We start from the raw sequence: 11,063 nt of genomic DNA, 5'->3' as shown, positions 1-11,063 counted from the left end.
ACAAAAATGAACATATAGAAATATATTTGTCCTTCAAATGTGCTTTCATAAATGCATCTTACAAAGAATCTTGCAGATCAAAGTGACATTCAGATCCCATTTTCAGTGTCAGGTATAACATTATTGTCCGTATAGGCAGCATTGCTAACATAAACCCCCGATTCCATCAATCCCTGACATAGTCACTAACCAGAGATGGTGGAACACAGTGCTTGTGGGATTCCACCAAGAGAGAGGTCCATGAAAATCCCTGAGGTCGTGAAGCAGAACGATAGAGAATCAAACATTAATTGTCCCTGATCAGATCTCAGTATTTACTGAGCAGAAAGTAACACCAGGTATTGTTCAAGAGAAGATTAAGTCCTGGGTGAAAAAAAAACAGAAGGTTGGATTCCCATTTCCTTTTCCCCATGACACCTGCTGGAAAATGATGGGCCAGAATTCTGACAGAGAAACTGAGGTAGAGCTGTAAACTCATCAAATTACTCAGGAGTCCTTGTAAAGTATTGAAATGCTGCAGAACAACATTCCTGCAGCAAGAATGGATGACCTCCTGACATCCCATCATCTTAGCTCAGGCACTCTCAAGTCAGTCACTGCCCTCCCCTCCCCCCATTTCCACCCCACCCCCCCATCACTGTACACTGTATCCTCACTGTGCTCCATTACCAACCATACAGAAAACTACCTTCTATCCTCCTACATTTTTTGTTGAATCAGTTTGAATCCTTAGTGCTCATGGCAGGATGGGGATTATTCAGGTTATGATGATACTGATTATGGTTCAATATAATTCTCCTGATGCTGATGTCCCACAGTGCCTCATGGTGCCCAGTTTTGAGATGCCAGGTGTATTCAAAATCTGACTTGTTGACAATCGGACTGCGCTTCACAACATGATAGAGGGTATTCTTCAAGCAAAGACAATGTACCTGTACATCTCTAGTGATACTGTCATGGACACATACATCCGCCACAGGGGCAGTGATGAAGTTGAGTTCAAGCAGATTTCTTCCTCTTGTTAGCTCTCTCTCTCCACCTGCTGCTGGCTCAGTCTAGCAGTTAGAGCTTTTAAGACTTGATCGACACAATCAGCTGCGCTTTTCCAGCAACACGTTTTTCAGCTCTGATCTCCAGCATCTGCAGTCCTCACTTTCTCCAACACAATCAGTAGTTGGTGGTAGACATTGAAATCCCCCATGCCTCACTGTGTGCCCTTATCTACTTCAGTGCTCACTCGACATGGTATTCTTCACGGAGGAACATTGGCTCATTGGCTGAGCAAAGGAGGCCATTACATAGTAGTGAGCAGGACATTCTTTCCAGGGCAACTCTTTCCCAATGTACACCACAGTGAGTGGGATAGGTCAGAGCTGAGGATGCTGATGGTGGTGTCAGGGACACTGTGTGTAAGGTATAATTCTACGTGTACAAAGAACATTACAACACAGGAACAAGTCCTTTGACCCTCCAAGCATGCAGTGATCCAGATCCTCTATCTAAACCTATCACCTTTTACCTAATGGTCTTTATCCCTCTGCTCCCTGCCCATTCATGTATCTGTCTAGATACATCTTAAATGATGCAGTCATGCCTGCACCTACCACCTCCACTGGCAACACATTCCAGGCACCCACCACCCTCTGTGTAAAGAACTTCTCATACATATCTCCCCTAAACCTCTCACTTTGAACTCGTGAGCCTGAGTAATTGAGACTCCACATTCTGGGAAAAACCTTTTTGCTATCCACCCTGTCTTTAACTCTCATAATTTTGTAGACCTCAGTCAGTCCCCACATAAGCTCCGTCTTTCTAAAGAAAATAATCCTAATCTACTCAACCTCTCTTCATAGCAAGTGCCCTCCATACCAGCAACCTCCTCTGCATCCTCTCCAAAGCAACCACATCCTTTTGGTAAGGTGGCGACCAGAACTAAACACAGTATTTTACAAATCTGGCTGAACCAAAGTCTTATACAACTGTAACATGACGTGCCAACTTTTGTGCTCAATACCCTGTTTCTTGAACGAAAGCATGCCAAATACCTTCTTGACCACTCTATAGACCTGCATTGCCTCCTTCAGGGTACAGTGGACGTGAACACCCAGTTCTCTCTGTACATCAATTTTCCCCAAGGGCTTTTCCATTTACTGTACAGTTTGCTCTTGCATTGGATGTTCCAAAATGCATCACCTCCCATTTGCCTGGATAGAACTCCATCTGCCTTTTCTCTGCTCAACTCTCCAAACTATCTATAATCTGCTGTATTCTCTGACAGTCCCCTTCACTGTCTGCTACTCCAACAATCTTAGTGTCATCTGCAAACTTGTTAAGCAGATCCCCTATACCTTCCTCCAAATCATTTACATATATCACAAACAACAGTGGTCCCAGTATGGATTCTCCATTTTGAGAAACTTCCTTCCACTACTACTCTCTGTTTCCTGTTTATTTCAGATTAGATTAGATTCCCTGCAGGGTGGAAAGAGGCCCTTCGGCCAAACACGTCCACACCGACCGTCCAAAGAGTAACCCACCCAGACCCATTTCCCTCGGACTAATGCACCTAACATGAGGAGCAATTTCGCATGGCCAATTCACCTGACCTACACATCTTTGGACTGTGGGAGGAAACCAGAGCACCCGGAGGAAACCCACATAGACACAGGGAGAATGTGCAGCCAGTACTCTATCCACTTAGCTCGTACACCCTGGACCCCATGCAACTTCACCTTCTTCATCATCCTACCATGGGGAACCATAGGTCAGTGAGACAGTCTCCCACTTTGCACAAATCCACAGATGTTAGTAAGAAGGAGTTTATAGGCTGGATAGAGCTAGCACTATAGTTCTGGATGTTAACACCGGCTGGGGCAATGTCTGTGGTCTGTCTGGTTTCATTCCTTTTTCTAGGCTTTGTAGTGGTTTGTTATGATGGAGTAAGTAGCTCACTAGGCCATGTCAGGGAAATGGCTATGGAGTCACACCTAGGCCAGACCAAGTAAGGTTGGCAGATTTCTCTCCCTGAAGACATTCTTAGACCAAATGGATTTTTAGAGCAATCATTCAATCCAAGTTAATTAACTGAATTTAAGTTCCATGGTGGGAGTTTACCCCATGTCCACATGCAATTAACCTGTACCTTTAAGTTATTAGCCCAGTGACAAAACCTAAGGGCCAGAGTATCTTGGTAATTTTTACTGCACAATTTCCCAGCACATTGAACATAGCTTTACAAAAAATAAAAGCAGACAGAGAATGTGGGAGGAGCTCAGCATATTTCTCAGCATCCGTGGAGGAAGAGAAACAGCGTTGGGTCCAGAACTCCTTTGCTCAGTTTCTCCCGTGCTCTTGGTGTTTGTTTCACATTTCCTGCATCTGCAGTCTTTTACTTTTTATTAAAATGGGAGATGGTTTCCAGGATTATTTGGGGGAAGGAGGGAGCAGGTGATGGGGTAAGATGGGAGAAAGTTAGAGAGGAAAACTCGAGGCAGGATCCCACTTGTCCCCTTCCATTCTATGCCTGAAAGACAGTAAAAAGATCCAGATGAAGATAGAGTAAGATGAGGTTGAGAGCCACCCATCATGATTGGTTTGTTACAGGTAGTTATTTAGTAGGAAAAATTCAAAGCAATATGTAAACTGACACTCACAGCACACACTATTGTGGGAGAGTTTCATATGTGCTTGGACAGTATGTACTGAAGAAGTATTCTACTAAAGAGTGACTTCCTCTGATTGGAATTTTTTGCTGACTTGATAAAAAACTCCAAACATGTAACCCTTTCGTCTTTGAGAATTCCTTTTCAATATCATCATTGTTTTTGTTCCATCGATCTTTTTCAAAGTAGTTTTTCCAATTGTTGAATGGAATCGGGTAAAACCAGTTGTCAGACAAGAACATAATCCCTTTGCATCCTTTGTTGAAAAGGCTTGCAAGATTGTCAGTTCCACACCATTTCTTCACCATCCGGGTCATCAGTCTAGGACCCTGATGACCCCAAGCTGCTCCATTGAATTTCTCAACAAAATCCCTCAAGCAACTCTCGACATAAGAATGAGAACGGTAAAATCCCAAAGCTGCATTATTCGCAAAACGTATTGATTCTGCACCGATAAAGTTTCGGAATTCCAAGGGTTTGATTGAAATGATATCCGTGTCCAGATAGATGCCCCCATACTTCCACAGTAAGGCTAGCCGACAGCCATCGGCAAGTACATGGAACCAGTACCTTTCCTTGCTGGGATCTACCTGTAAAATATTAGAATAGAGGTTCATCAATTACGAGTTTGATGTTTTAAATCACCCCTCCCTCCAAATATTGTCCTCTCCCTCCACACAATGCTCATTGGTTGTGCACCAATTCCTGAGAGCACTTTGTAACAGGCTGCAAGGTGGGCCTTGCGGAGATGGGAACCTGGGCTAGTTCAGTCTTAAACCTGCACACTCTTTCAATGGAGAAAAGCTGCAGCCTCTTTCCCCATTGCTCCCAGCACAGTCTCCAACTTCAATCACAAGTGCCAGTGTCCTGGGAACCACACCACAGCCAAACGTCTAATAAAACTTTCATTTAAACAGATACAAAACTACCCACTCAGGCTCGAGATTGAGTGGGAATCCAGAGTGGATTTCTGACTACATTCCTGCCAAAAAGGATCAAATTTCCAGTGAATAGCTGAAAGAATGACACATCTCCGTCATAATTGTATACATTTCAATCATGACTATGGTGCTGGAAAAGCACAGCAGGTCAGGAAGCATCAGAGGAGCAGGAGAATCGAGGCTTCAGGCAAAAGCCCTTTATCACGAATGAGGCTTCTGGGCCAGCGAGCTGTGAGATAAATGGGAGAGGGGTTGGGGCTGGGGGGGAAGGTAGCTGGGAATATGATAGGTAGATGTAGGTGGGGGTGAATGTGATAGGTCGGAGAGGAGGGTGGAGCGGATAGATGGGAAAGATGATGGACAGGTCAAGAGGGTGGTGCCCAGTTGGACACTTGGGATTGGGATAAAGTGGGATAATGGAAATGAGAAAACTGGTGAAACCTGTATTAATCCCATGTAGATGTAGGGTTCCAATGCAGAAGATTAGGAGCTCTTCCTCCAGGCATCGGGTGGTTAGAGTTTGGCAATGAAGGAGGCCCAGGATCTGTTGGAGGATGATGTGATATATACAGATGTTGGTGGGGTTGAAGGTAAGGACTGGGGGGAGGGGGGGTCTGTCCTTGTTGTGTTGGGAGGAGTGGGGTCCTATGACAGAGGAGCAGGAAGTGGAGGAGATGCACTGGAGGGCACCGTCGAGTGGTTAGGGCAATTGTGGTCTTTGAAAAAGGAGGCCATCTGGGATTTTCTCTGGTGGAATTGTCATCCTAGGAAAAGATGTGGTTGAGGCAGAGGAATTGGGAATAAGGGATGGCATTTTTATCAGTGACAGGGTGGAAGAAGGTATAGTCCAGGCAGCTGTGTGAGTCTGTGGGTTGGTAGTAGATGTCCGTGGTTAGTCAGTTACCTGAGATGGAGATGGAGAGGTCCAGGAAGGCAATGGAGGTCTCCAAGATGGTCCAGGTGAATTTGAGGTTGGGGTAAAAGGTATTGAAGTCGATGAACTGTTAAACCTCCTCGTGGGAGCATGAGGTAGCACTGATACAGTAATTGATGCAGGGGAGGAAAAGGTGGGGGATGGTCGCATCATCGCATCATCCTCTGCCACTTCCGTAAACCTACAAACAGACCCTGACATTAGGGATATATTTCCTTCCCCACCTCTATCAGCGATCTGGAGAGACCATTCTCCCTGTGTCTCCCTTGTCAGATCCATGCACCCTCCCTCCTCCCCCCTCCCACCCCCCCCCCCCCCCCACCAGACCTCACCCCACTCCCAGCTTCTTCCCTAGCCACTACTGCAGGAAGTGCAAAACCTGCACCCATACCTCACCCCTCACCTCTGTCCAAGGTCACAAAGGCCTCCACATCCAACAGAAATATACTTGTACCTCCATCAATGTCATCTACGTATCCGTTGCACCCGATGTGATCTCCTCTCCTCTGGGAGAGAGGACGCCAACTTATGGATCATTTCAGGGAACATTTCCAGGACACCTGCACCAACCAACCCCACCGCCTCGTGGCTGAACACTTCAACTCCCCCTCCCACTCCAGCAAGGACTATGCAGGTTCTGGGTCTCCTCCATCGCCAAACCCTAACCACCTGCCACCTGGAGGAAGAATGCCTCATCTTCCATTTGGGACCCTGCAACCACGTGGGACTAATTGGATTTCCCCAGTCTCCTCATTTCCCTCCCCCACCATATCCCAGTTTCAAGCCTCCAACTCGGCACCACCCTCTTGATCTGCCCATTGTCTTTCCCATCCATCCATTCCACCCTCCTCTCTGACCTATCACCTTCTTCCCCACCTTCATCTGCCTATTGCATTCTTTAGATTAGATTAGATTAGATTACTTACAGTGTGGAAACAGGCCCTTCGGCCCAACAAGTCCACACCGCCCCGCCGAAGCGCGACCCACCCATACCCCTTACCTAACACTAGGGGCAATTTAGCATGGCCAATTCACCTGACCTGCACATTTTTGGACTGTAGGAGGAAGCCAGAGCACCCGGAGGAAACCCACGCAGACACGGAGAGAATGTGCAAACTCTACACAGTCAGTCGCCTGAGGCGGGAATTGAACCCAGGTCTCTGGCGCTGTGAGGCAGCAGTGCTAACCACTGTGCCACCGTGCCGCCCAACCTCCCAGCAACCTTCCCTCCAGCCCCAGCCCCTCTCCCATTTATCTCTCAGCCATTCCGGCCCACAAGCCTCCTTCCTGATCAAGGGCTTATGCCTGAAACGTCAATTCTCCTGCTCCTCAGATGCTGCCTGTTCTTTCCCAGCACCACACTCTCAACTCTGATCTCCAGCACCCGCGGTCCTCACTTTCTCCTCCATCTCAATCATGTCCCCCTTCAATCTCCTTGCTCCAGCAAAACAACAGCAGTCTGTCCAATCTCTCTTCATCACTGAAACTCTCCAGACCAGGCAACATCCTGGTCAATGTTCTTTGCACTCTATCCAGTGCAATCACATCACACCATGGTTATGTTGACTAGCTTAAGGGAGTGAATGTCCTTTCCTGCTCCTATTTCTGATTTTCTGACATCATTTCAAGCTTTCTTGAGAAAACAGACTTCATATTTGGGTCTTTATACTCATGTCTGTCTAAGTGTAAATATCTTGTACCTACTTCCCAGTGAAAAACATCCAGTTTTCCTTTGATCTCTGACAAACAATCCCCCACTGCTCTGTCAGACTGACTTCAGATTAATCTGTTCGTTTTGCCCGAGGTTTAAATTCACAGCCCCAGAACACAAGGCTCATATGTCTACATCAACCCTCACCCCGGACAGTGAACTTGAAGGGGAACAGCATGGCTCTGAATTCAGCCCTGAAAACTCTACAAATACAGTTCTAGTGAAGAGAAAACTGCCGATCTCCACTTTAGAAACTAGACAGATTGTTAGATTATTGACTAGAAACTTAAACTGGATCATAAACAATCAGTGGGTTTCATCCCAACACTCAAGTATTTAAGTAGCTGGGATTTTTCAATTTGTATCGTTCGAATGTCAGGGTGACTGCTCATTTCAAACACTAAAAGATTTCTCTTTTCACCAGGACTGCCACCAGGAAAGTCCATGTCTTCATCAAAATCCAGTTCTGGAAAAGGTTTACAAATAATAGAAGACAGTGGAGGACTTTTGGAGAAACACTGGCCTGCAGCCAATAGAATAATTAAAACTGCACAACTCTAAAACTCAATGTTTCTTCTCCAGGGTTTATTGGGAACCAATGCTACTTTACAAATGATAAAAATCAAACTGCAACAGTTGTTAGCATGTTAACATTGGCATGCTGTCATTAACTTGAATGTGAGCAGCAGGGTAATCATTCCAATGAATGAAGTGAGATTGGTTTGAACTAGAATGTGTGCTAAATGTGAAATTCGAAATGATGACTGATCTGGATTGATTGATAAGCTGGGACAGTGAAAGGAGCTGAGAAAATACTAGAGACTGACGGTAATTTCTTCCTCCACACTTTGAAAATGCTGCCGGTGTTTGAACAGCTGCCTGTTGACAGTGACTGCGCTGGTTTGTGTGATTTTAACTTGATTACGTTGGCCGGGAGCCAATGAACTGCAGTTGGTTTGAAATTGCTCTTGGCTGTATTTCCAAGTCTCTCATCTCTTCTGGCAGGAAATTGGCCAGCGTTGTCCTACATTTACAGAACCTGGGGGAATCTGGAATCAATGGTGTGTTCCCAGAATCACCAGCAATGGAGGAAGCAATAACTTTCTTCACTCAGGATAGGAGCTAGCATCTACTCTCCAAGACCTCGCACTCACTCTTTCTCTGCTCGTGTGACCACCTCCAAACAGGACTTAGACATTCTCACCATTGGCTGCACTCACTCAGTTTCACCCACCCTAACCCCCTGACACCACTAATCCTGTATATCCTCTTTGCTACCCACCCACTCACTCAATCAGGGCACCTCCCCACCTGCACCAATAGTCATCGCTGTGTCACCCACTTTCATCTTCCATGGTACCTGCCTGTGTCTCATTCCAGAAGGAAAATGGTCCACAGTAGGGCAGAAAGGGTCCAGTTGGACGGTGGGTTGTCCAACATTTAGCTCCTCACTCCACTATGTGGATAGATCTCAGTCTCTGACTGTCCCGAGTACTGACTGACCATATCCAAGACCCTGGACTGATATTAGAGGCTGTCCCTGACTTAATGTGTGAAGACCCCTGAGCAAAGGCCATTCCCCCTTTACTGAAGGTCTGCTGACAAGCTTTCTAGCTCTGTGCCTACACTGAATGGCAAGGCAAGACTGAAGTAATGTGTGGCTGGTACCTCTGTCTGAGTGGGTCAGTGGTCAACACAGCTGCCTCACAGCACCAGGGACGCGGGTTCGATTCTAGCCTCAGGCAACTGTCTGTGTGGAATTTGTACATTCTCCCCATGTCTGCATGGGTTTCCTCCAGGTGCTCCGGTTTCCTCCCACAGTCCAAAGACGTGCAGGTTAGGTGAATTAGCTATGCTAAATTGCCCATAGTGTTCAGGGATATGTAGGTGAGGTGCATTAGTCAGGGGAAATGTAGAGTATGAGGGAAGGGCAATGGCTCTCGGTGGGATGTTCTTCAGAGTGTCAGTGTGGACTTGTTGTACCAAATGGCCTGTTTCCACACTGAAGGGATTCTATGATTCTGTGAAAAAGGCAAGGCAGGGATACTGTGAACATTCAGGTTGGCTTAGAGTGAGGGAGCTCTGTGAGAGTGAGGGACGATGCCAGAGATACAGCTGAGTATCTTCTGTATTCAGGAGCTGAGTGTGTGTCCCTGAGCACATAGTGTCCTTGATGCAGCATTACAATGAGAGTTAGGGGGGCTGCCCAAGGGATAGCACTGAAGTGCAGAAACATCCTGTAAGTGGATTGGAAATGTACCAAAAGGGGTCATAAAGGCTGGAGCATCTTGAAAGCCAATATCGTTGACATGGTGTGTGTGTGTGTGTGTGTGTGTGTGTCTGTATCTGTGTCTGTGTGTGTGGGTTTGTGTGTGTAGTCGATACCCATGGATCGTGCCCTGAGACTTTGGAACCTAGGCTCCAACCTGGAGGTCACAAGCTCACTTTATCTCTCAATGAATGCACAAAACATGGAGTGAGGTGCCACCAGCATTGAATTTGGCCTCACTGGACTTCTCACACGATTGCCTGAAATCTTTCCTTTGCCCACAGCATTCAAACCACAAAACAAATCTGTTCTGAACTTGATTGCAAAACACACCAATAAAAGCAAAATAGTGCAGATGCTGGAGATTTGAAGTAGAAATAAAAGTTGATGGAAAAACTCAGCAAGTCTGGCAGCAACTGTAGGGAAAGAAACCGAGCTCATATTTGAGTCTGGAATTGGGTTTTTTTCCGATGAAGTTAAATTGGACTCAAAGTAATCCCATTTTTCTCTCTACACAGATGCTATTTCCTGTTTATATTTTAATTTAAAACCCACAGGACATCCAATTCAGCATTATCCATCATCGTACACATAGAAACAGGGACTTAGCTTGTCAGTGTAAAGTTTACTATTGATTTTTCAGATTGATGGACATTAGCAGCTTTTACCATTCACAAAATCAAGCAGCCAGTTCTGAACAACTCCTTACCTTCTCATACCATCTAGCCAAGGGCGTGTTGTTGAACAATTCTTTAGGATTCAAGGGCAAGATGATTACATTCTTGAATGAAGAAAGCAGACGGATGCCTTTGTACTCAGGTTCTTGATACCCAGATATGTTCCCATTGAATGCTTTCATGAAGTAATAAACTGGTTTGTTTGGGTTGAGTCTAGCTGCTGATTCGATGCCACACATGGCCAGTGAGGAAGGGTTGAGTTGACTGGACGTCTGTAGAAACATGATTCCCGGGTCTGTGGATGGGTGTGGGTATTTCACACTCACTGTGGAGCTTGATGTTGGTAATTTAATTCGGTCAGTGCCAACTGGATTGCCCATGTAGCTTGCCAGTGTATTTGGCAACTCACTTAATTTTAAAATCTCCTCATTCAAAGAGGGAATTAAAAGCAAGTAGGCAGCAAGAGCAAATACCAGCATGAGGAAAAGTACTGCAAATCTTGCAATACCCTTCATCACTGAAGATAGTTCTGTAATGATCACTGTGAGAAGAAAGAATTGTCAATTATAAACAGTTCAGTTCATACACTCATACTTGGGAACACATACAAGCTCAAAAGCAAAGCATTTCAGTAAGTAGCAAATGGAACATAAGAGCACAGGTAATACAGCCAGAAGGAGACATCGGACCAACCCAGCCTGCTCCATCTTGTAATACAATTATGGCTGATCTTGGGTTTCAATTCCACTTTCCTTCCCAGTCCACATTCCCCCCCAGTTCCCTGGAAGACGATAAGTCTGACTATTTCAGCATTAGAAATATCAATCATGGAGCACCCTCTGGGATATAAAACTGCAAATGTTCACGAT

General features: G+C 45.7%; 1 protein-coding gene across 4 annotated transcripts in view; it reads right to left on the bottom strand.

The window, feature by feature from the left end:
* Positions 1–612: 612 nt before the first annotated feature.
* The window catches only part of LOC140479181 (lactosylceramide 4-alpha-galactosyltransferase-like), a 30,412-nt gene continuing 19,961 nt past the window's right edge, over positions 613–11,063 (bottom strand). For all 4 annotated transcript variants that reach the window (XM_072573195.1, XM_072573197.1, XM_072573196.1 and 1 more), the window contains 2 exons: positions 10,227–10,735; positions 613–4,252 (listed from right to left, as the gene is read on the bottom strand). In XM_072573195.1, coding sequence (XP_072429296.1) covers positions 3,662–4,252; positions 10,227–10,709 — 1,074 coding nt within the window. In that variant the 5' untranslated portion in view covers positions 10,710–10,735 and the 3' untranslated portion in view covers positions 613–3,661. The remainder of the gene's footprint in view (positions 4,253–10,226; positions 10,736–11,063) is intronic.

Source organism: Chiloscyllium punctatum, chromosome 6, assembly GCF_047496795.1.
Source record: "Chiloscyllium punctatum isolate Juve2018m chromosome 6, sChiPun1.3, whole genome shotgun sequence".
Classification (NCBI taxonomy): domain Eukaryota; kingdom Metazoa; phylum Chordata; class Chondrichthyes; order Orectolobiformes; family Hemiscylliidae; genus Chiloscyllium; species Chiloscyllium punctatum.
The sequence above is the reverse complement of the archived record's forward strand: the minus strand, read 5'-3'. Positions and strand labels throughout refer to the sequence as shown.